Here is a 26,651-nt window from a genome sequence, read left to right on the forward strand (position 1 = left end):
TGTTACACTGATTGCTTTTACACCCATAAAGGCTGTAAAAGCAATCATTTCTCCTTCTCTCTGGCTGCATTCTTGCAGCCATTGAGAAATACTGTGAGAGCTGTGATTGATCACAGCTTGTCACATGGTACAAGGCTGTTGTGAATAACCTTGTACCATTTGACCTCTGTGATCCTTCAGATTTCACACGTAGTAAGCAATGATGTCACAAGTGACATCTTGCTTATTACTCTGCATGTGATCACTGATTGGCCAATCAGTGATCACATGATCGGGACCTCGCAGAGAGGTCCTGTATGACGATCGGTGTTCCACTTTGTCCGGAGGACACAGCGGGCACTGGATCGTGGTGCTGTGCGCTCCCAGGGAGCGCGCACAAACAGGGGGTGGGGTGGCCGTTTATAAACAGCCACCCGACCCTGCACTGCCATCGTCTGGCCGTTTATATACAACGGCCGGACGGGAGGTGGTTAAAGAAGGCTGAGAGATGCTGGGTTAGGCAGAGGAGGTTTCAGGATGATTGTACTATGGGACCGTATTTGTCAGAGTGACGTAACGCAAACCCGTCAATCATTCCACCTTTTGCTATCCCTGGGCCTGTGACACCTTTCTCCTTTGTATTCATCAGATACATCTGACAGCACCAGTGTCCGATGCCTGGTCCCCCCCCCCCCTCTCTGCTCTGTGGTTCCTTCCATCAGCCTGCAAATCCTGTAGTCGGGGAGGGGTCAGTGGAAGGAACCACAGGACATAGAGGGGGGATCAAGAATCTGACACTTCTGGAAGTGTCGGATGCAGAAGAATCTTCTGGTGAATAGAAAAGAGAACAGCATTACGGGCAGTAGGACAGATAGGTATTAAAAGTCTATTTTTGTTTTTTTGGTGTCCACACAGCAAGGTCCCTTTACTATCCTGAGCAGCCAATCACTTGTTGCATTTTAGACCCATGCTGCAAAGCTGACCCATGTAAAACAGGGAGAAGCAAATTCCAGCTGAACTTTTGTCCATCTTGGGAATTCTTATGGAAAACAAAAACTGCTGCCAGTTACCGTGCTGCTGTATTAATCAATTATTATGAATGATTGACAGCAACTCATTATTATTTAATTACATTGAAGCCCCAGTGGGCGGTCCGCCATGGTTGTGGCTATATGTGCCTGTAGCGGTCGCATTCTTCCTAAGGGGTTAATCGTGTAATGTTCAGAAGATCTGATAACTGAGGAATTTTGACCCTCTCATCTGTCAGTTTCTGACACTCGTACTTGCAGATTGTGAAAGGTAAATAGCAACTAGACTGGTTGTACAAGTTGACATGCCACAGTGCCCTATATATGTTATCTGTAAGCAGCATTCTTTGCAGTGAACACCAATGTAAGGAGCTTCTTCCCACTGACCACCAATGTAAGGGGCATTCTTCCCACTGATCATCCATGTAAGGGACATTCTTCCCACTGATCATCCATGTAAGGAGCATTCTTCCCACTGACCCCCAATGTAAGGAACATTCTTCCCACTGACCACCAATGTAAGGGACATTCTTCCCACTGACCCCCAATGTAAGGAGCATCTTCCCACTGACCACCAATGTAAGGAGCATCTTCCCACTGACCCCCAATGTAAGGAGCATCTTCCCACTGACCACCAATGTAAGGGGCATTCTTCCCACTGACCACCAATGTATGGAGCATTCTTCCCACTGACCACCAATGTAAGGGGCATTCTTCCCACTGACCCCCAATGTAAAGGAGCATTCTTCCCACTGACCACCAATATAAGGGATATTCTTCCCACTGAACTCCAATGTAAGGGACATTCTTCCCACTGACCCCCAATGTAAGGGACATTCTTCCCACTGACCCCCAATGTAAGGGACATTCTTCCCACTGACCACCAATATAAGGGGCATTCTTCTCACTGACCCCCAATGTAAGGGACATTCTTCTCACTGATCACCAATGGAAGGGACATTCTTCCCACTGACCCCCAATGTAAGGTGCATTCTTCCCACTGACCACCAATATAAGGGGCATTCTTCTCACTGACCCCCAATGTAAGGAGCATCTTTCTACTGACCACCAATGTAAGGGGCATTCTTCCCACTGACCCCAATGCAAGGAGCATCTTCCCACTGAACTCCAATGTAAGGGGCATTCTTCCCACTGATCACCAATGTAAGGGGCATTCTTCCCACTTATCACCAATGTAAGGGGCATCCTTCCAACTGACCACCAATGTAAGGGGCATTCTTCCCACTGACCACCAATGTAAGGGGCATTCTTCCCGCTGATCACCAATGTAAGGGACATTCTTCCCACTGATCACCAATGTAAGGGGCATTCTTCCCGCTGATCACCAATGTAAGGAGCATCTTCCCACTGACCACCAATGTAAGGGGCATTCTTCCCACTGACCACCAATGTAAGGGGCATTCTTCCCACTGACCACCAATGTAAGGGACATTCTTCCCACTGATTACCCTTGTAAGGGGCATTCTTCCCACTGACCACCAATGTAAGGGGCATTCTTCCCACTGATCACCAATGTAAGGGGCATCCTTCCAACTGACCACCAATGTAAGGGGCATTCTTCCCACTGACCACCAATGTAAGTAACCTTCTTCCCACTGACTACAAATGTAAGGAGCATTCCTCCCACTGACCACCAATGTAAGGGGCATTCTTCCTACTGACCACCAATGTAAGGAGCATTCTTCCCACTGACCACCAATGGAAGGATCATTCTTCCCACTGACTACCAATGTAAGGGGGCACTTTTCCCATAGACAACCAATTTATTGGTTCCCTTCTCCCACTGATTAGCAATGTAAAGAGACTTTTCTGCACTGACCACATATTAAATAGAGCATTTCATCGACCCACCAGTGTAAGTGGGGACTTTGCTGACTACTAATGTAAGGGAACTCCATCATTTTCACTCTCTGCATTTCATTTCATTTCATTTCATTGACTATTTCAGCTTCCTGTTCATGCCAGTGTACTGTTAGCTGTAGATATGGTAATTATTAGCAGGGGTTCCCTGAGACCTGAAAGTTATTTCAAGGGGTTGTCCATGTTAAAAAATTTGAGAAATTTTGAAGAGTAGAATGGGCGCAAGCCTCTGATTGGTGGCTGGTCTTTACCTCCATGTTTGTTCCTTCTCAGTTTCTGCTATTTCCCGGGATGTGGGAGTCATGGAAAGATATCTGGTGGTCTTAATAAATCTCGATCCGAAAGTGAAAGAATTTTTGGGGGGATTTTAGGAGAGGCCCTTAGCAGCCTCCCCTCCTGTGATAGCATACCACGGCCGGCCGGTGACTTCATTGCTGAAGAATCCTATCTGTTTCTTTAATGTGATGATGTAGAATTCCCTCCACTTTCTCTTAAGGACAGGAGGGGGATTTAAAAAATGTGCATATAGTGGCCCCAGACTTTGGCAGCTGATAGGATGGCCCCCAGACCTTGGGTGTTATGATAGAATGGCCCCCCCCAGACTTTGGCCATTATGATAGGACAGCCCCCCCAGACTTTGACCATTATGATAGGACGGCCCCCCCAGACTTTGGCTGTTATGATAAGACGGCCCTCCCCAGACTTTGGCTGTTATGATAGGACGGCCCCCCCAGACGTTAGCCGTTATGATAGGACCGCCCCCCAGACTTTGGCCGTTATGATAGGACAGCCCGCCAGACTTTGGCTGTTATGATAGGACAGCCCCCCCCCAGACTTTGGCCGTTATGATAGGACGGCCCCCCCAGACTTTGGCTGTTATGATAGGATGCCCCCCCAGACTTTGGCTGTTATGATAGGACGGCCCCCCCAGACCTTGGTGTTATAATAGGACGGCCCCCTCAGACTTTGGCTGTTATGATAGGATGGCCCCCAGACTTTGGCCATTATGATAGGACAGCCCACCAGACTTTGTCTGTTATGATAGTACAGCCCCCCCAGACTTTGCCCGTTATGATAGGACAGCCCCCCAGACTTTGGGCGTTATGATAGTACAGCCCCCCAGACTTTGGCTGTTATGATAGGACAGCCCCCCCCAGACTTTGACCGTTATGATAGGACGGCCCCCCCAGACTTTGGCTGTTATGATAGGACGGCCCCCCCAGACTTTGGCTGTTATGATAGGACGGCCCCCCCAGACTTTGGCTGTTATGATAGGACAGCCCCCCCCAGACTTTGACTGTTATGATAGGATGGCCCCCCCAGACTTTGGCTGTTATGATAGGACGGCCCCCCCAGACTTTGGCTGTTATGATAGGACGGCCCCCCCAGACTTTGGCTGTTATGATAGGACGGCCTCCCCAGACTTTGGCTGTTATGATAGGACAGCCCCCCAGACTTTGACCGTTATGATAGGATGGCCCCCCAGACCTTTGGCGTTATGATAGGATGGCCCCCCCAGACCTTGGGCGTTATGATAGGATGACCCACCCAGACTTTGACCATTATGATGGAAGGCCCCCCTGACTCTTTCCAAAAAGCGCATCGGGTGAAAACGCGGAGATGTGAACCTGTCCCATAGGAAATCATGTTAAATGGACTGTAGTGCATTTCTGCAAAACGCTGCGGAAAATGCTTAGGTGTGAATCTAGACTCACACTTTAACCCGACTGGGCTGCAGCCATCCAGCACAGAGGGAGGTGAATGGTCACCTTGTGTTGCTTTACATGTTTTCTGGCAGACAGACTGCATCTTTATTTAGCTGTTGGGTTAGGAGTTGCCCCTCTCGTGTTACATTGTCGTCATATTTCAGATTGTGGAAGGTGTCACGCTGGTTGTCTCCTTGTTTGCAGGCATGCCGGACGCCCAGCAGAGACGAATCTGGAATAGATATGCTAATAAGTTATTTCCAACAGCTCGGGTTCATGGAGAACCGGTTCTTCCCCTCCAGCAGGCACATGGGGATCCTCTTCACATGGTACGTTCACAATTGCCAAATTAAAATGTATCAAAAGCCGAAATTTGTATTTTCTTAGATGTACCTATAGAGTGTCTCCAGTTTGTGGCTTAGAGCCCCTGTCAGGTTTTTATTGCTTTAGCTACATGTATAAGAGGTGTGCTGGAAGCAGAAGAGGCACTAGATCTCCTTTTACGAATATCCACTGTTGTGAACGATCGTCTCATTGATCAAGCTGATTCACTTTGGTTAGACTACATACATGTACCAGAGCACCCCCCAAAAGAAGGGGATTCCCGAGAGAAGTCCAAGTATGTAAGGAGCAGCAAGAGCACCACACCAATAGTCATAGAGTCTAAAATGTTTTTTTTTCATTAGATATTCATTGGGATAAGAGAATCAACACCTCGTGGAGATTCAGTCCTTCTTCATCAGGGCTTTTCTATTTTGTAACCCCAAAAATGGCTGCACTCCATTCGATTGTGATGATAGTTGTGTATATATCCACTTCAGCTCCGGAAGATTTTACCCCCTTCATGACCAGGGCAATTTTTGCTATTCGGCACTGTGCTACTTTAACTTCAGCTCTGGAAGATTTTACCCCCTTCATGACCAGGGTGATTTTTGCTATTCAGCACTGTGCTACTTTAACTGGCAATGTCATGCAACACTGTACCCACTTAAAAGGTATACCATTTTTTTCACACAAATAGAGCTTTCTTTAATGATATTTGATCACCACTGTTTTATATATACATATAAAACAGTATATATATATATATTTTAGGTACTTATATAGCGCTGTCAATTTACGCAGCACTTTACATATATATTGTACATTCACATCAGTCCCTAACCCTCAAGGGGTGTACAATCTAAGGTCCCTAACTTACATTCATATACAAGGGCCAATTTAGACAGGATCCAAGTAACCTACCAGCATGTCTTTGGAGTGTGGGAGGAAACCCACACAGGCACAGGGAGAACATGCAAACTCCAGGCAGGTGGTGCTGTGGCTGGGATTCAAACCAACGACCCGAGTACTGCCAGGTGGAAGTTCTAACCATTTAGCCACTGTGCTGTGTATATATATATATATATTTCAAACACTGTATATGTAGTGTAAAAACACTATATATATATAAAACACTGTTGTGTGTGTGTATGTATGTATATATATATATATATACAGTCATGGCCGAAATTGTTGGCACCCTTGATATTTTTCCTGAAAATCAAGTATTTCACACAAAAAAGGTATTGCATTAACACATGTTTTGCTATACACATGTTTATTCCCTTTGTATGTATTGGAACAAATATAAAACAGAGGCAGAAAAGCAAATATGACATAATGTCACACAAAACCCCAAAAATGGGCTGGACAAAAGTATTGGCACCCTTAACTTAATATTTGGTTGCACACCCTTTGGAAAACATAACTGAAATCAGTCGCTTCCTATAACCATCAATAAGCTTCTGACACCTCTCACCCGGAATTTTGGACCACTCTTCCTTTGCAAACAGCTCCAGGTCTCTCTTATTGGAAGGACACCTTTTCCCAACAGCAATTTTAAGATCTCTCCACAGGTGTTCAATGGGATTTAGATCTGGGCTCATTGCTGGCCACTTCAGAACTCTCCAGCGCTTCTTTGCCATCCATTTCTGAGTGCTTTTTGACGTATGTTTGGGGTCATTGTCCTGCTGGAAGACCCAGGATCTTGGACGCAAACCCAGCTTTCTGACACTGGGCCCTACAGTGCGACCCAAAATCCTTTGGTAATCCTCAGATTTCATGATGCCTTGCACACAGTCAAGGCACCCAGTGCCAGAGGCAGCAAAACAACCCCAAAACATCATTGAACCTCCACCATATTTTACCGTAGGTACTGTGTTTTGTTCTTTGTAGGCCTCATTCCGTTTTCGGTAAACAGTAGAATGATGTGCTTTACCGAAAAGCTCTATCTTGGTCTCATCTGTCCACAAGACGTTTTCCCAGAAGGCTTTTGGCTTACTCAAGTACATTTTGGCAAACTGTAGTCTTGCTTTTTTATGTCTCTGTGTCAGCAGTGGGGTCCTCCTGGGTCTCCTGCCATAGCGTTTCATTTCATTTAAATGTCGACGGATAGTTCGCGCTGACACTGATGCTCCCTGAGCCTGCAGGACAGCTTGAATGTCTTTGGAACATGTTTGGGGCTGCTTATCCACCATCCGGACTATTCTGCGTTGCAATCTTTCATCAATTTTCCTCATCCGTCCACGACCAGGGAGATTAGCTACAGTGCCATGGGTTGCAAACTTCTTGATAATGTTGCGCACTGTGGACAAAGGCAAATCTAGTTCTCTGGAGATGGACTTGTAACCTTGAGATTGTTGATATTTTGCCACAATTTTGGTTCTCAGGTCCTCAGACAGTTCTCGTCTCCTCTTTCTGTTGTCCATGCTTAGTGTGGCACAGACAGACACACAATGCAAAGGTTAAGTGAACGTCTCTCCTTTTTATCTGCTTTCAGGTGTGATTTCTATATTGCCCACACCTGTTACTTGCCCCAGGTGAGTTTACAGGAGCATCACATGCTTGTAACATTCTTATTTATCCGCAGTTGTGAAAGGGTGCCAATACTTTTGTCCAGCCCATTTTTGGAGGTTTGTGTGACATTATGTCGAATTTGCTTTCTTTCCTCCCTTTTTTTGTTTTGTCCCAATACACACAAAGGGAATAAACATGTGTATAGCAAAACATGTGTTAATGCAATACGTTTCGTGAGAAATACATGATTTCCTGGAGAAATATCAAGGGTGCCAACAATTTCGGCCATGACTGTATATCCTGAAAAAAATAAAAAACAGAAACTGTTGACAAAAAAAACCTTTATTCTATTTTCTGCTATAAAACACATCCGATAACAAAATCTAATTTCTTCATAAATTTAGGCCAAACTGTATTCTTCTACACAGCTTTGGTAAAAAAAAAATCCCAATAAGTGTATATTAATTTGATTGTGAAAATTATAACGTCTACAAACGATGGTGCATATACTGGAATTTGTATTTATTTATTTTTATACTAGTAATGGCGGTGATCAGCAACTTATAGTGGGACTGTGATAGTGCGATGGGCAATATGACACTAACTGATGCTGGGTGGGAACTGACTAACTGCCACTGACATCTCCAGTGACACTCATGCAGTGATCAGTGCCGATAGTAGACTCTGTCACCGTACTAATGACATTGACTGGGAAGGGGTTAACATCAAGGGGCAATCAAAGGGTTAACTTTGTGCCTAACAATGTGTAATGTGTGCTGCTTTTACTGCTAGATGTGACTGTTCCATCTCCCTGTTTGCAGGGAGAAAAAAACAGGCACATTGCTGATCTCCGCTCAGAGCCCTGTGCTGTTTGTCAACACTGTCATTCCCTAAGCTGATCAACAGCCATAAATCATTGGCTGGGACCTGCTGATCGGCTTGTGCTATAGCGAATGACAGCACAGAGGGGCGGCGGCCTCGAGTGCATCCCCTACGCATGAATGCCAGATCATGCACATCTATGTGATGTGGCATGGCGGGGCTGCTCTGCTGCAGTAAAACTGTGGTAGACGCTCCACAAGTAGATATAATCAGATCCTACCACCTGCATGGTCTGTACAACATGGATTCCACGCTGCACAAACTGTTGGTGGTAGGATCCGATTATCTACATCGGTTCACTCTGTGCGGCTTCCACTGTGACTTGATGAGACTTTTATGTTATGTGACTTTGGCTTTGGTTAAAAACCCTCTGAAGTCAGATACTGTTGCGGGGCAGCACAGTGGCTAAATGGTTAGCACTTCCCCTGGCAGTACTCGGGTTGTTGGTTCAAATCCCAACCATGGCACCTCCTGCCTGGAGTTTGCATGTTCTCCCACAGTCCAAAGACATGCTGGTAGATTAATTGGCTCCTGTCTAAATTGTCCCTAGTATGTGTATGTATGAATGTGAGTTAGGGACCTTAGATTGTACGCCCCTTGAGGGTTAGGGACTGATGTGAATGTACACATATTCTTGGTTCTTTCTACATGTTGGGGTATGTAGAGTATGTAGCACAGTGGCTGAGTGGTTAGCACCTGGCAGTACTAGGCTTGTTGGTTCAAATCCCAACCATGGCACCACCTGCCTGAAGATTTCATGTTCTCCCTGTGCCTGCGTGGGTTTCCTCTGGGTACTCCGGTTTCCTCTCACACTCCAAAGACATGCTGGTAGGTGAATTGGATCCTGTCTAAATTGGCCCTAGTATGTGTATGTATGAATGTGAGTTAGGGACCTTAGATTGTACGCCCCTTGAGGGTTAGGGACTGATGTGAATGTACAATATATATATGTAAAGTGCTGCGTAAATTGATGGCGCTATAACAGTACCTGAAATAAATAAATCAGAGTTCCATGGATTAAGACAGTTACAACTTTTATGATTTTAACATTGCAGTCTATGGCAATGAAGTCGCACCAAAAACGGTGAAAGGTAGTGCAGGAACTTCTTCTTCTGCAACTTGAGACACATTGATTAAGACGGCACCCATTCAAATGAATATGTTTTAAGTTGTCATGTCACTTTGTGTCTCAAGTTGCATCAGGTTACATGATAAGTCACATCGTTGTGAATTGGGGCCAATAAAAAAAACTGTTTTGGACTCATTGACCATTGATGTGGTGCTCTTACCGCTACATAAATGTTCAGTTTTTATTGTTGTCTATGTTCCCCCCGGGGAGATTCAGCCTCTCTGTTAGTCCTGGTGACCTTGCCGAGCACCCCACTGCATGCGTGTTCCAGACTGTTAGTGGGCACGTAATGAATGGTGGCCTCTCTTCTACCTGGCCATGACTTTCTGTCCGCTGTATTACACTGCTCTCCATGCGGTGCCCCCCGCTTGGCCATATTGACCACAGCCAACACAAAAACCACACCATGCATGAGAAACTGCCCACCCACCCTCAGCTTCTAGGAAGCATGCACAGTGCACCCTCCATGCCAACTATGGGCAGCCAGTGCATCGGAGGAGGGTAAAACGGAGAACAGGTATGCCAGAGCAGGCAGGGTGATATGCCCATCTAAAACATGTAGAAGGGGGCACCGTTCTGTAGTTTTGCCATGGGCGCTGGATGGCCCTGTCCAGTACTGCTTGTAATGTCATGTTTTCCTTTATGGCTTTGTAATGGCCTTCAAAGCTTAACTCCAGGGACATTTCAAACGTACCTTTGCAATGGGACTACCCCTGTATTGCAAGGGTTAAATGCTTTTTTTTTTGTCTAGGGTACCATTAAAAAGCAGTAAAACTGCTTCTTGTTCAGCTTTAATTGAGGTCTATGACTCAGGAATGGTCAGTGCTTGTTCAGCCACCCAGGCATGTATGACTGGAAGCCTGACCACAAATGAATATGGCTTCTGTTTCTTTGCCACATCAAAGGGTGAGGTCATACATTTAAAGGAAAACATAAAATTGATGGAGTATATTGATTTGTAGATTCTAAGATGGGCAATGGCTAAAAAACGGTGCATTCACAGCTTTGATTATGAATGAGAGAAGATGTCGGTATTGATATGTTAGAGAAGGATAACTGACCTAAAGTAAATCCAAGGCCATTTTCTTTAGACTTGGAAATCATTAGAGAATGGCTGAGGCTCTTGCAGGTCTCGGTCCTGTAGACGCAACAAGTAGTGAGAGGAGGACCCTCTTAGAGAAACACCCTCAGTGGAACATTTCCTTCCTCATCGACGAATCTTCTATAGAGAAAATGGTTCCATTGCGTCTTGTTCTTCTGTCATTTTAGGTACGACTCATTCACTGGCGTTCCCATCAGCCAACCCAACATCTCTCTCGAGAAAGCCAGCATTCTCTTCAACATCGGTGCCCTCTACACTCAGATCGGAACCCGCTGCAATAGGCAGACAAAGAGCGGCCTGGAGGAAGCAGTCACCATGTTCCAGAAAGCTGCAGGTAAGAAGATGGACATCATAAAGAAGTCAAACATGCTATGACTTTAATAGTAAATAGGATGATAAGAAGGAGGAATGGTTATGGAGTCCTACTGGTCAGTGTGGTTCTACCTGAGGGACACTGTGAGAAGATTATGGACAACTGACCATCACTCTTTTATGAGTTTGTTGGACATCCCATTCTAAAACCATGGCCATTAATATAGAGTTATCTCCCTTTGTAGCTATGCCATCCTTCTCTTTTCTGGGAGGCTTTTGGGTATATGTGGGAATTTGTGCCCATTTGTGAGGTCAGTTACTAATTAACACCAATTGGCGTTCTAATTCAACCCCAAAGTGTACAGTCAGGTTGAGGTCAAACCATGTCTTTATGGAACTGGCTTTGTACACAGGGGCAAAGTCATGGTGGAAGAGCAAAGGGTCTTCACCAAAGGCTGGAAGAGCTGATGATGCATCATTAACAGGACCCTTCACAGGAGACACCTCATGTGGAGGGCTCATTCACGAGCTTTGCCCATGAAGTAGATGTGATTATCAGGTGTTCAAAAACTTTAGCCTAGGGCTATATATGGACTTTTTCTACACCGATCACAAAGTGATGTTTGGGTTGTTGTAGGGCTTCCCTAAGCCTTTCTAAAGTCTCATTCACACATGCAGCTATTTGTGCCATTCTATGTGGTGAGGACATATCAGAGGTGATATGTCGTCTACTTACTGCCTGTTTTAACCCCCAAATTTGCAGACCCACCTCACCACATGGCTTGCATTTGACAACGATAATGCTTGAGAGAGTGAAATGCCATTTAATCATTGCCGCAGCCAAGGAACAAAGCATTGTGGCCATGGAATGTGTGCAGCCCTGAGTGGCTTAGGTGGGTGGTCGGGAGTCATTAAAAACCATGTCTCATCCACTTGCTTTTACCGACCCCAGGCCACCCTGACAGTCAAAGAAAATCAACATCCTTTGTGATTTCCTATATCCTATCTCTCTCTATCCCCTATATCTCTCTCTCTCTCTCTCTCTCTCTCTCTCTCTCTCTCTCTCTCTCTCTCTCTCTCTCTCTCTATCCCCTATACCCCCCCTCTCTCTCCCCCCTCCCCCCCCCAATCTCTCTCTTTCTCTCTCTCTCTCTCCTATACCCCCCCTCTCTCTCTATTATTATTATACAGTATTTATAAAGCGCCAACAGTTCTCTGAGCGCTGTACATTACAAAGGGGGGCAGAACATGTGACAGAACAATACCAATACAATGCAAAACATGAGGGGATCGAGGGCCCTGCTCTTTCGAGCTTACAATCTATCCCCTATATCCTATCTCTCTCTCTCTCTATCCCCTATATCCTCCCTCTCCCCCCCTCTCTCTCTCCCCCCTCTCTCTCTCTCCATCCCCTACCCCCCCTCTCTCCCTATATCCTATCTCTCTCTCTATCCCCTATATCCCCTCTCTCTCTATCCCATATATCCCCCCCTCTCTCTATCCCCTATACTCCCCATCTCTCTATATCCCCTATATCCTATTTCTCCCTATCCCCTATATCCTCTCTCTCTCTATCCCCTATATCCCCCCCCCCTCTCTCTCTCTCCTATATCCCATCTCTCTCTCCATCCCCTATATCCCCCCTCTCTCTATCCCCTATACCCCCTCTCTCTCTATCCCCTATACCCCCCCCTCTCTATCCTCTATACCCCCCCCTCTCTATCCCCTATACCCCCCCTCTCTCTATCCCCTATACCCCCCCTCTCTCTCCCCTATATCCCATCTCTCTGTCTCCATCCCCTATATCCCCTCTCTCTCTATCCCCTATACCCCCCTCTCTCTCCCCATATATCCTATCTCTCTCTCCATCCCATATACCCCCCTCTCTCTCCCCTATACCCCCCCTCTCTCTCTCACTGTCTATCTACCCCCTATCTCTCTCTCTCTATCCCCTATACCCCCCCTCTCTGTCTATCTATCTATCTATCTATCTATCATCTCTATTCTGCATTGATTCATCTCTGTATTTGGGGTTTCCCTACTGGGTGAGGATTGCCCCTCCATCGGTAATACTGGTGTGAACTCTTCCTAACCCTAGGTTCACACCGAAGCACTTTCAGGTGCCTTTTTTTTAATGCAAAATGTGTTATTTTGGTTCTATAGACTTCAATGGAAATGCTGCAGAAAAGCATGTGTTGTGTTTTTGATGCGTTTTTGTTTTTAAAATCTGCCTAGCAACAAGAATAAAAAAAAAACTAAATGTGGCAAAACCGCAAGTGCAAAAACCACAATGCAGAAACGCACAAAACGCAACCTGCATAGGTGTGGACCTAGGGATATGGGGTCACTCTGAGAGCCCCCGCATTACCATTTCTAAAAAGAACAAATGATTAGTTTCAGAAATTTTTGGGAATTCAGACAATGAAGTTTATCATCTGCAGAGTGTTGTATTTATTGTGGAAGCTGGTTAATGAATCATGGAGGGACCTTTGTACCGACTGCTGATCTCCTCCTCTTCTGCCATCTCCCGGCTTCCAGCAGACAAACCTGAACTACTAGTGACCTTCATGTGAAACTATGTGTGCCATACAACATACATGACAAGACTAAAGGGGCGTGTTTACAAAGCAATGTATCTGACATTCTGTGCAGGAGAATCTCCCAGGTACTTGTGTTTTCAATGACAGTGATTCTCCACCAGAGAATATTTGGTGAAGGTCAAATTCCCTGCCTTAAGCCCAGGTTCACACTGATGCAGTGCGGAATTTGCACCGGTTTCTGTCCGATTTCGCTCCGCATTATAACCGCACAACGTTCATACGAACCACTGCGGGTGTTTATTATAAGTTAACGAAACCCTGAAATCAGTTCGCAAAACACGTGCAGAATCGGATCACATCGGTGTAAACAACCATGCGATCCAATTCTGGTGCGAACTAAAAAAAGGGTCCTGCACTTTTTGGCTGCGGATGCGGTGCGATTTGAGCCATACAAAATGTATGTCTCAAATTGCACCACACAGAAATTGCATGTGATTTGCAGAGGAATGCAGTGCGGTTCCTGTGCGAATCATGTGCGATGTGCCGTACCACATCAGTGTGAACCCGCACAGAAATCGCATCTGATTTGCAGAGGAATGCGGTGCGGTTCCTGTATGAATCATATGCGATGTGCCACACCGCATCACTGTGATCCCGCACAGAAATGTACCACACCGCATCAGTGTGATCCCGCACAGAAATGTGCCACACCGCATCAGTGTGATCCCGCACAGAAATGTGCCACACCGCATCAGTGTGATCCCGCACAGATATGTGCCGCACCGCATCAGTGTGATCCCGCACAGAAATGTGCCGCACCGCATCAGTGTGATCCCGCACAGAAATGTGCCGCACCGCATCAGTGTAATCCCGCACAGAAATCACATCTGATTTGCAGAGGAATGCGGTGCGGTTCCTGTACGAATCACATGCGATGTGCCGCACCGCATCAGTGTGAATCCGCACAGAAATCACATCTGATTTGCAGAGGAATGCGGTGCAGTTCCTGTGCGAATCAGATGCGATGTGCCGCACCACATCAGTGTGATCCCGCACAGAAATCACATCTGATTTGCAGAGGAATGCGGTGCGGTTCCTGTACGAATCATATGCGATGTGCCGCACCGCATTAATGTGATTCCGCACAGAAATCACATCTGATTTACAGAGGAATGCGGTGCGGTTCCTGTACAAATCATATGCGATGTGCCGCACCGCATCGGTGTGAACCCGGGCTAAAAGTTTACATATAAAAAAAAAACTGCTGTGCAAATCTTCGCACAGTCATCACATATTTATTTATTTCAGGTACTTATATAGCGCCGTCAATTTACGCAGCACTTTACATATATATTGTACATTCACATCAGTCCCTAACCCTCAAGGGGTGTACAATCTAAGGTCCCTAACTCACATTCATATACTAGGGACAATTGGATGAATGTTTTTCATTTATTTAAAATAAAGAACATACAGCATTTGCAACTAGATGGCACTTGATATTCTAGAAATTGATACTTAGCACCATCTATTGGCCAAATGCGGTACTTTCCCATTTTAAATCATTGAAATACAGTTGTCCAGCACAGGAAATAGCCTAGTAACATTCAGGGGCGGACTGACCATTTGGAAACTCGGGCACTGCCCGAGGGCCCAAGGGCCCGGGGTCAGTAGGGGGCCCCATGAGATGCCCCTGGTACCTTTTTCATAGGCTTTTTTGAGTTTGGGCAAGGACACAGGAACCCCATGATCCCCTATTGCCCAGGGGCCCCATGAGTTGTCAGTCTGGCCCTGGTAACATTTGTTTTGGTTTTTTTTTTCTCAATTCACACATAATGAATCTATGTGTAGTCTCACAGGACGAATAGCTGTGCAGATTTTCTTACTCCAGTTAGAGTTTACATCAACTTGGGGAAAGTGACACTAAATAAACAGGTGACATTCTGTAATCAGACAGTGTGGTGATGGATTGAAAACTTTGCGCCCGTCCTGTTAGTTTTGTGTCGCTGGCTGAGTCTCTGTGACTTGCCGGACCGGTTGCAGTAAAAGTCCTGGAACTGGTTGGTGTTTACACTGCGTGTTTGTGGCAACTGAACTACGTGCCGCTATGGAAGACGGTCTGATAATGGAGAGATACCAGAATGTATGGCCTGTTTGGTTCCTATAATGAAAAATGCACAGATTGCCATCGGTCAACAAGCAAAGACCACTAACGTTTGTTGACTTGTTGAGTACGCCACTGAAACCATATTTATATTCTCTGCCCACAATCCCCTACACACCAGTAATCAGACTGAGTCGGAGGTTCTGCACCAGTGGTTCCCAATCACAGGGCCATGACCTTATGTTGGGCTGGGGCTTCTTTTCTTCCACGTCTTCTGCTCACTGCAGATCCCCTAGCCTACCACAGTGCCTCCCACCTCCCATAGTGCTTCCAACATTCCATAGTTGTCCACAGTGTATTTCAACTCCCTACAGTGACCACAGGTACCCTGAGAGCCCTCAACACCCATGGTGCCCTCAAACCTTCCACAGGACCTCCCAACCTGTTGCAGAGCCTCCATCCTCCCAACTTTCCACAGTGCCTTTTAGCCCAAGCAGTGGCCCTATCTCATACAGTGCTTCTCAACCCCCCACAGTGCCCCTAAGCCCACTGACAGCCCTCTACCCTCACAATCTTCTTCAACCTCTGACAGTACCGCCCAACCTACTGCAGAGCCTCCATCCTCCCAACGTTCCACAGTGCCTCTATAATGCAGGGTCCGGGGAGAGCGGATATAGTGAATGCAGAGTCCGGGGAGACCAGATATAGTGAATGCAGGGTCCAGGGAGAGCGGATATAGTGAATGCATGATCCGGGGAGACCAGATATAGTGAATGCGGGATCCGGGGAGACCAGATATAGTGAATGCGGGGTCCAGGGAGACCAGATATAGTGAATGCAGGGTCCGGGGAGACCAGATATAGTGAATGCGGGATCCGGGGAGACCAGATATAGTGAATGCGGGGTCTGGGGAGACCAGGTATAGTGAATGCAGGGTCCGGGAGACCACATATAGTGAATGCTGGGTCTGAGGAGACCGGATATAGTGAATGCAGGGTCCGGGAGACCACATATAGTGAATGCAGGGTCTGGTGTTTAGTAACACTTTAAGGGGTGTATAAGTAAGTATAGCAGTGTGGTTGTGGGAAGATGTGGTAGCCTACACCTGCTTAGGAGTGTGGGAGCAAAGGGGTCTGTAATTAATATATAATTAGTACATTGCATTTTTTTTAAATGCAAGCAGTGAAAGTACCTAAATTCACCTTGGTATCTACATTTTGCAATCCTTGTACAGCAGAGCTCAGAGAGGGGAAGGGGGAAGCAGCACAAGAAGCCAACCAGGTGTGCTGCAGTGTATGGAGAATACTGATAGGAAGAGATAGCCGAGTGAGAGAGAAATGAGCTCATTGGTCAACTGCTTCTCCTTTTACTGTTCAGTCACGGTCTGGGGGGTGAAGAGGAGACCTGCAAGTAAAAGTGAATGAATGATCTAAATCACGGGTGTCAAACTGGCGGCCCTCCAGCTGTTGCCAAACTACAAGTCCCATGAGGCATTGCAAGATTGGCCGTTACAAGCATGACTTCTAAAGGTAAAGGCACGATGGGACTTGTAGTTTTGCATCAGCTGGAGGGCCGCCAGTTTCGACGTCTCTGATCTAAATGATCCATATATCCCTTTTAAAAGCATGGATTTCAGTGAAAAGTATATTGGCTTTACCGTTTCTATTATTTTGTCATTCAGATGGGACAAGTTTACCACAGTCTCCTTTCCTTCTCTTCCAGGAGTTCTCACCTACCTAAAGGAGACCTTCACACACACCCCCAGCTATGACATGAGTCCCGCCATGTTGAGTGCCCTCATTAAAATGCTGCTGGCAGAAGCTCAGGAGTGTAACTTCGAGCAGATGATCCTGTCCGGGGTCCAGAACGAATTCTGCACTTTGGCCAAAGTGGCGCAAGAGGCAGCAAAGGTATTTATCAGATTATGAAAAATATAGAGGTGGATTTATGAAAAGATTTGCATTGCTGTTCATTGAAACTGCATTTATATTTGTTTTTTGCGAATGGGGCAAAATCAAATGTTCTGAGGCTATAGTCTGAATATTGTGCGATTGCAGAAAACTGCACATTATGACCAGTAGATGACGCTAAGGAGCATACTTCTCTCCTATAATAGTCAGTGCCATGTAGTAGCTGTAATATGGTATTGTCCCTACTCACAATATAGCCTGAGAATGTTCAATTTGGCCCTGTTTGCACAGAATCATTTCAGTTGTGTCTGGTTCTTGGCAAGCCCGTTGGCCAACTCTCTCCACATTTTCCAATCATGTATGGCTTTTTTATAGGTGCTTCCTGTCTGGTATCGGCTTTTATGGCACCCAGCCATCAGGCTCTTTGGCAGCCTGGCTTCCTTTTCGCCCGCTAATCAGTGCGAACATAATTGCCTTCCCCAATGAGTCTGATCACATGATATGTTGAATCTTGAAATCCAGTGAAATGCCTGTATTTACTTATTTGCTATCTTAGGGTCATTGGTTCGAATCCCAACCACGGCACCACCTGCCTGGAGTTTGCATGTTCTCCCTGTGCCTGCATGGATTTCCTCTGGGTAATTGTCCCTAGTATGTGTATGTATGAACGTGAGTTAGGGACCTTAGATTGTACACCCCTTGAGGGTTAGGGACTGATGTGAATGTACAATACATATGTGTGTACTGCTAAAGGCTTTTCTTTTTCCTTGGGAGAGTGCATGTGATCAGCATAGGGCCAATCAGCACTGTCCAGACAGAGGGTCAGGAAGTTCACATTCTCCTAGAGCAGAAAGAAAACTCCTCCTACAACCTTTAACCAGTTCTCTGCTGAAGTCACTAGACTGCTATATACTGCTGATGAGAAAAGGTATTTAGCAGTTTATATTTACTGTGGGAGACCAGATATAGTGAATGCAGGGTCCGGGGAGACCAGATATAGTGAATGCAGGGTCCGGGGAGACTAGATATAGTGAATGCAGGGTCTGGGGAGACCGGATATAGTGAATGCAGGGTCCGGGGAGACCGGATATAGTGAATGCAGGGTCCGGGGAGACCAGATATAGTGAATGCAGGGTCCGCGGAGAGCAGATATAGTGAATGCAGGGTCTGGGGAGACCAGATCTAGTGAATGCAGGGTCCGTGGAGACCAGATCTAGTGAATGCAGGGTCCGGGGAGACCAGATCTAGTGAATGCAGGGTCCGGGGAGACCAGATATAGTGAATGCAGGGTCCAGGGAGACCAGATCTAGTGAATGCAGGGTCTGGGGAGACCAGATATAGTGAATGCAGGGTCCAGGGAGATGAGATCTAGTGAATGCAGGGTCCAGGGAGACCAGATCTAGTGAATGCAGGGTCTGGGGAGACCAGATATAGTGAATGCAGGGTCCAGGGAGATGAGATCTAGTGAATGCAGGGTCCAGGGAGACCAGATACAGTGAATGCAGGGTCCGGGGAGACCAGATCTAGTGAATGCAGGGTCCGGGGAGACCAGATCTAGTGAATGCAGGGTCCGGGGAGACCGGATATAGTGAATGCAGGGTCCAGGGAGACCAGATCTAGTGAATGCAGGGTCCAGGGTTTAGTAACACTTTAATGTCTCCATTCCTTGTAGTGGTCATGATCTTGGTCATTTTGATGTTCAAAGAGAGGCCAAACTTTTCACATTCTTTAGAGAGGAGGGTTGGGTTATCAGCAGATTGAAGATTATCAATGTTCCTTCTTGCAGTCTTTAATCCGCGTTTTGATTCTTCAAGCTCCAGTTTACTCATGATCTTTTCTGCATAGTGTGCCGTAGTCATGATCTTGGTCTTTTTAATGTCCAAGAAGAGGTCAAACTTCTATATGTCTTCTTTGAACCCTTAGTTTAGAAATTTCAGACTGTCTTCGGTTTCTGAGAGGAGGGTTGGGTGAAATCATTAGCATATTGAAGATTATTGTTCCTTTCTCCAATCTTTACTTCACTTTTTGATTCTTTCAGCTCCATGTTCCTCATAATCATTTCAGTATATAGGTTGAACAGAAAAAGATTGAAACTCTGGCACACTCAGTTCTCTATCTTGAACCAGTTAGTGTCCATATATTGTGTTCGCATAGTGGCTTGTGTAGCAACTTGCGTAGATGTGTTGGCACTATCAGCTCTTGTAGGGTTCTTCATAACTTGGTGTGATTGACCCACTTGAACACTTTCTTGTAGCCGATGAAGAATATGTGGAAGTTCTTTTGAAATGTATACTTACCCGAATCCTGTGGCCTGCCGCAACCTTCATATCTCATGGCCAAGGTTTCATTTCCATTGGCTGCGCCCATGCAGGAAATCCCCATAGACTTATCCTTAAACATCTCTTGGAAAACATTCTTGTAATGAAGGAAGCACATATGGACATTCTTTTGAAATCCTGCACACATTCAATATTCTCACCATCAACTGCAGTTTTGACGTGTCCATCCCTTACAGTGGTCATAATCTTGGTCTTGTAGATGTTCAAGAAGAGATCAAACATCTTGCTTTCTTCTTTGATTCTTTTGATCAGTTCTTTCAGGCCTTCTTTGGTTCATGAGAGGAGGGTCGGGTTGAGACTTTAGCATATCAAAGATTTTCAATGTTCTTTTCTCCAGTTTTTGATTCTGCAAGCTCCAGCTTCTTCATGGTCATTTCTGCATGTAAGTTGGACAAGAAAGGAGGAGGTATGCAACCTTGCTGCACCCCTTCTCCATGTTGACCCAATCAATGTATAATCAATTAACCAAGTGTCCAATAAATCAATCTATGATTGATTTCGCTCAGTGGCTTCTTGCTTTGTGCACAGCAACTGTACCAATATGACTAGATGTGTTGGCACCACCATCTCTTGTAAGGTTCTCCATAACTTATTGTGACTGACACAGTCGAAAGCTTTCTTGTAGTCAACGAAGAATATGTAGATGTTCTTTTGAAATGTATATTTACCTAAATAGCCTGCCGTATTCTTCATGCGTATCTTACAACCAAAGTCTATTTTCCACTGGCCGCACCTATGCTGTCAATCACAGACTTATTCTTAAACATCTCTTGGAAATCTAGTTTTTATGGATCTGTTAGAATATAAATGACGGAATGTTTTGACATTTCACAGTAGCCAACACTTGACTGATGTACGCATGCACGTAGATCAAATATATCTCTAGTTATCAGTTAATGATCTCCTGGTTATTGCTGCTGGAACTTTGTGTACATTATTATATTATTATTATTATACAGTATTTATAAAGCGCCAATAGTTCGCTCAGCGCTGTACATTACAAAGGGGGACAGAACATGTGACAGAACAATACCATTGCAATGCAAAACATGAGGGGATCGAGGGCCCTGCTCTTTCGAGCTTACAATCTAGGAGGGAGGGGATGGTGGCACAGGAGGAGATGTGGGGGATGGAGTGGTAGGAAGAGTGGAGGAGGTCGGCAAGTTAGCAGGGGGTGGGGTAGGCTTCCCTGAAGAGATGGGTTTTCAGGGTGCGCCTAAAGGAGAGGAGAGTAGGTGATAATCTGATGGGTTGCGGCAGGGAGTTCCAGAGGATGGGTGACACCCTGGAGAAGTCCTGGAGGTGGGCATGGGAGGAGGAGACCAGGGAACTAGAGAGAAGGAGGTCTTGTGAGGAGCGGAGTGTGCGTGTTGGGTGGTACTTGGATATTAGGTCGGTGATGTAGTTCGGGGCAGTATGGTGGATGGCTTTGTACATCAGTGTTAGGATTTTGAATTTGATCCGTTGGGCAATCGGAAGCCAGTGGAGGGATTGGCAGAGGGGGGTGGCGGAGATGGAGCGGCTGGAAAGGTGAATGAGTCTGGCAGCCGTATTCAGGATCGACTGAAGCGGGGATAGCCTGTGGTGAGGCAGGCCAGTGAGGAGGGAGTTGCAGTAGTCGAGTCGTGATATGATGAGGGAGTGGATGAGCTGTTTAGTGGTTTCTGGGGTTAGGAACGTGCGTATTTTGGCGATGTTGCGGAGGTGGAGTCTGCATGAGTTAGTTGAAGATTGGACTTGGGGCTGGAAGGATAGGATGGAGTCCAGAATGACACCAAGTACTCTGGCCTGCGGGGCGGGTTTGATGGTAGCGTACATAAGAATTTAACCCAATTCTGCGCAGATTAGTGATCTCTGACCTTTCTCAAAATGGCAACAGAAGCTCGGAAAAGCTTGCAGTATCCTCAGAGCTTCTTTTTAAAGAACCAGTAAACTGAAAAAAGTTGTTTTATGTAGAAGAACTGCTTTAGGGCTCATGTACACGGGGCATTTGGAAAACTCTTCTGAACGATGGAAAATGACTGCTGGAAAACGTATGTTAAAAAACGTCAGTTTAGAAGTGTTTGCATTTATAAGCGGTTTTAAAAGATAACTTCAGGAGATCTTCCCAAATGCCCAGAATGCAGTGAAAAATTGTAAATCATTAACTATTTCAGACATTTTGAGGAATAGAGAGAGCAGAAGCAGAGAGAGCAGTATGTGTTGAGATGACCTGTCTTTTCTGGTTGTATTCACTATGGATCCCATCATGAGCATAATGCGGCGCGTTCTACCATTGTTTCCTTTACGCGAAACCTGGAACTGACTGCGCTGGTGTACCGGGTCCATTTGAATACATGGAAAACGCTTCGCATGCATTTCTGATGATGAAAAAAGGCTCCGGACAGCATCTGGACATGGAACAGTTAAAAAACTCTTCTGAACACAAACTCTTATAAATGCGGTTAACCACGTTTACAAGCGCTTGAAATGCTGATAAAATCTACTCCTGAACGCAAGTTTGGTGCGTTCAAAAAAAACGACTGTAAACTCAACTGCCTGTAAAAGACGATGTGTACACGGACACATAGGAGAACATTAGGGAGAGTTCAGGAGCTGCTGAAAAAAAAAAACGCAGAACAGCTCCTGAACGTCAGTTTATCAGCTGCAGTGTACATGAACCCTTAGAACCTTTAAAGATATAAAAGTCCCACATCTGTACAGCAATTGAAATGATTGCCATTTTCCTAAGTATGCTGCTTGGTGTGCTGGTCCATGTTAGTGTCCATCATGGGCGAAGAGTGGCTTAGAAGTGCCGCTTTACAACATTCATCTATCAAGTCAGCTCTTCCCATAATGTCATCTCATGTAGTGCTCTTGTGATCTGATTGATGTTCAAGTATTTCTGCTTGTTTTGCCTGCAGGTCAGTGAGGTTCACATGCAAGTGTACAAAGCCATGAACCAGGCTCCCATCAAGGAGAACATGCCCTACTCCTGGTCCGTCATGGTGCAAGTAAAAGCTGAACATTACAAAGCACTGGCTAACTATTTCGTGGCGATCGTGCTCATCGAACATCAGTGTGAGTATTCACAGGATGAAGGGTACAAATATATTCCGTCAAGCATCAGGGTCTGGCTTTATCTGCCCGTTTGCAGCATGTATCTGTATGACTGTAAGCTCTGAGGAAGAGGGTTACCCTCGAAACGCGTCAGCCTTGGTCCCTACACAGCACCTCTCAGGTGTTTTGGGTTCTACCACACAGTACTAAGCCATTGCTACCTGTTAAGTGCATGGTCACATATTATTTGTGAGTATGAATTTATTTACATTTTAATAAAAGTTTTTTGGGATGATGCACTAGGCTGGTGCGCTCTCTTTTTTTTTTTACAGTCATGACTGTAAGCTCCTCAGGGGCGGAGTCTGATGTGAATAGCAATGTACAAGGCAGTAGCTAGGCAGTACTAGGGTCATTGGTTCAAATCCCAACCAGGACACCACCTGCCTGGAGTTTGCATGTTCTCCCTGTGCCTGCGTGGGTTTCCTCTGGGTACTCCGGTTTCCTCCCGAACTCCAAAGACATGCTGGTAGGTGAATTGGTTCCTGTCTACAGTAAATTGGCCCTAGTATGTGTATGTATGGATGTGAGTTAGGGACCTTAGATTGTACACCCCTTGAGGGTTAGGGACTGATGTGAATGTACAATATATATGTAAAGTGCTGTGTAAATTGACGGCGCTATATAAGTACCTGAAATAAATAAACACAGCACTGCAGAATATATTGCTGCTATTTAAAGTGATTCTGAAGGGCTAAATTAAAAACAAACAAACATGTCTATCCTTATTTGCTGTGTTTAGTGGTTTTGCACAGAGAAGTCCAGATCCTCCTCTTCTCAGGTCCCCCGCCAGCACTCCTGGCCCTTCCCACCTGTCGGGTGCCCCCGCGTCAAGCAGCTTGCTGTGGGTTCACCCGAGCATGCGCACTCCCCAGCCGCTGCTCCATGTGTCCATTCACAGACACAGCCGCAGCTCTATCCCGCCCCCTCTCTCTTTTCATTGGCTGACTGGCTGTGAATGACAGTAGCGGGAGCCAATGGCTCCTGCTGCTGTCTCAGCCAATGAGGAGAGGTAGTACTCCAGTGCACACCTTTGGATCAAATGGGGGCTTAGGTGAGTATTGTGGGGGCTGGGGGGTATGCTGCACAGAGAAGGTTTTTTACCTTCGTGCATAGAATGTACGAAGGTAAAAAAACCTTGAGCTTTTACAACCACTTTAAGTAAAATGCATAACATTTGGGGTGTGTTTATAGAAAAAAAAATTGCAGAGCTATTTGGTCAAACTGCATGTACGTTCATCCTGTGCAAATGAGGACTAAATTAAATGTTAGTGATTTTCCCTCCAGGTTGAATGCTATTTATTCATACGGAATGGAGTGAATCAGGAAAATACTGCATCGTGGCCACTGCGTGGAGCCAATGATCATTGGAAATAAATATTTATGATGATCATCAGCACCATCTGGTGGCCATAATGGAGTATCCTTCCGATTCCTTCTATTCTGTATGAATAAATAGCATCAACCTGGAGAGAAAATGGTCAAATAGCATTCCATTTTGCTACCCTTCACACATAATGAATGTACATGTAGTTTCAGAGGTTGAGTAGGTCTATAAATATATTATAAATACTACTCTTTTTTTTAGTAGTCATTTAGAGTATTCAGATGTTGTCATATAAAATACTTTACAATAACCGGCTTGCAGTATGTATCTGTATGACCGTAAGCTCCTCAGGGGCGGAGTCTGATGTCAATAGCTCTCTACAGCACTGCAGAATATGTTGGCACTATCTGAGAAAGTATCTAACACTTATTGATGTCACATAAAATACTTTACAATAATCGGCTTGCAGTATGTATCTGTATGACTGTAGGCTCCTCAGGGGTGGAGTCTGATGTCAATAGCTTTCTACAGCACTGCAGAATATGTTGGCACTATCTGAGAAAGTACTTAACACTTATTGATGTTGTCACATAAAATACTTTACAATAATCGGCTTGCAGTATGTATCTGTATGACCGTAAGCTCATCAGGGGCAGAGTCTGATGTCAATAGCTCTCTGCAGCACTGCAGAATATGTTTGCGCTGTCTGAAAAAGTACCTAACACTTATCATACTAGTCGTTAGATTTTTCAGATGTTGTCATATAAAATACTTTACAATAATCAGCTTGCAGTATGTATCTGTATGACCGTAAGCTCCTCAGGGGCGGAGTCTGATGTCAATAGCTCTCTACAGCACTGTAGAATATGTTGGCGCTATCTGAGAAAATACCTAACACTTACTGATGTCACATAAAATACTTTACAATAATCGGCTTGAAGTATGTATCTGTATGACTGTAAGCTCCTCAGGGGCGGAGTCTGATGTCAATAGCTCTCTACAACGCTGCAGAATATGTTGGCGCTATCTGAGAAAATACCTAACACTGATTTTACTAGTCATTAGATTTTTCAGATGCTGTCATATAACCATCTCATTCTGTGCCACAGTGGGTCCACACGATGATGAAGACAAGCAGGAGAAGGCCCTGTCCCAGCTCTATGACCACATACCAGAAGGACTAACTGCCATGAAAATACTTAAAGACAAACAGCAGAGGACACAGCTAGGTAATCCATGACTCATGACTTGCTTTTGGTTGCAGCAGAGCGCCTGGGAAATATAAAGACACGACTCCCTTACACCCGGGCCCTCTAGCTGCAGGACATTTTAATGCACCCGGGAGGAACAAATGCAGCATCCAACCCTGGAGCCTGTCAAAGCCTATGGCAGGCAGCAGTGGGAAGTGGCTGAACACTGTACCAGGTGGTACCCGCATTTAGGGCCCCTAAGAATTCAGGGTCACTGAAGCAAGGGCCCAGAATGCAAAAGATCTCGTCAGTCTGCTCTTTCATGTTCCATGACCTAACAAGAGGATTAAAGGGGAGTTCCAGCTGGAAAAAAAAAAAGTCAGCAGCTACAAAAACTGTAGCTGCTGACTTTTAAAATACAGACACTCACCTGTCCCTCGGTCCAGCGGTGTCCTCACCATGGCTGGTTTCACCGGCCGTCTTCTCTCCCTGGTGCCGCCATCTTCAGTGTGGGCACCCGGCTGTGACAGCTTACGGCTTCACAGCCAGGTTCCCACTGCGCATGCTCGAGAAGCGCTGAGCTTTGTGAATGGCCCCATAGTCTTCTAGGACCTGTCACGTGTCCCAGAAGACTACAGGGAGGGAGGGGGGGAGGACAACTTCCACTTCTGATTGCTTAGGCAATCACAGCGGACGTGGGAGCGGGTACTTGTCAAATCAGGTACCCGCTCCCCAAAGGTGCCAATCCTTAATGGGGAGCGGGGGACAAAGCATTAGAGCGGAACTTCCCCTTTTGGGTGGAACTCCGCTTTAAGGCTTTAAAAAATATTACTGGAGCTAAATTCCAAAGCAAAATGTCTAGCAAATAATTTCTTATAAAGAATTCAGTTGGTGTAATTCCACAGCCTATAAGCCTCTTTATACCTAATGTACATACAGTATATTCAACTGCACCGTTCAGTGGTCAATATATATATATACTGTATATAGTGTGTATTGTATTATATGTTCCTTTAGGGATATTGCAATATATGCTGATACTGCTGTATTAGAACATATACACTATATTGCCAAAAGTATTGGCCCCGCCCTCCAAATCATGTGATTCAGGTGTTCCAATCCCCTCCATGGACACAGGTGTATACAATCAAGCCCCTAGGCATGCAGACTGCTTCTACAAACATTGGTGAAAGAATGGGTCGCTCTCAGGAGCTCAGTGACTCCAAGCGTGGTCCCGTGATAGGTTGTCACCTGTGCAATAAGTCCATCCGTGACATTTTCTGGCTAC

The 26,651-nt window shown here is 45.6% G+C and overlaps 1 protein-coding gene across 1 annotated transcript in view; it reads left to right on the forward strand.

Moving 5' to 3' along the window:
* Nucleotides 1–26,651, forward strand: part of RHPN2 (rhophilin Rho GTPase binding protein 2) — a 113,071-nt gene that overhangs the window by 74,327 nt on the left and 12,093 nt on the right. Inside the window, exons 6-10 of the mRNA XM_089667822.1 lie at nt 4,799–4,923; nt 10,713–10,879; nt 17,224–17,411; nt 22,654–22,810; nt 25,283–25,402. Of these exons, the coding sequence (XP_089523948.1) occupies nt 4,799–4,923; nt 10,713–10,879; nt 17,224–17,411; nt 22,654–22,810; nt 25,283–25,402 (757 nt within the window). The remainder of the gene's footprint in view (nt 1–4,798; nt 4,924–10,712; nt 10,880–17,223; nt 17,412–22,653; nt 22,811–25,282; nt 25,403–26,651) is intronic.

Source organism: Staurois parvus, unplaced genomic scaffold, assembly GCF_062004578.1.
Source record: "Staurois parvus isolate SC_StPar_1 unplaced genomic scaffold, SC_StPar_1.0 ptg003601l, whole genome shotgun sequence".
Lineage (NCBI taxonomy): Eukaryota > Metazoa > Chordata > Amphibia > Anura > Ranidae > Staurois > Staurois parvus.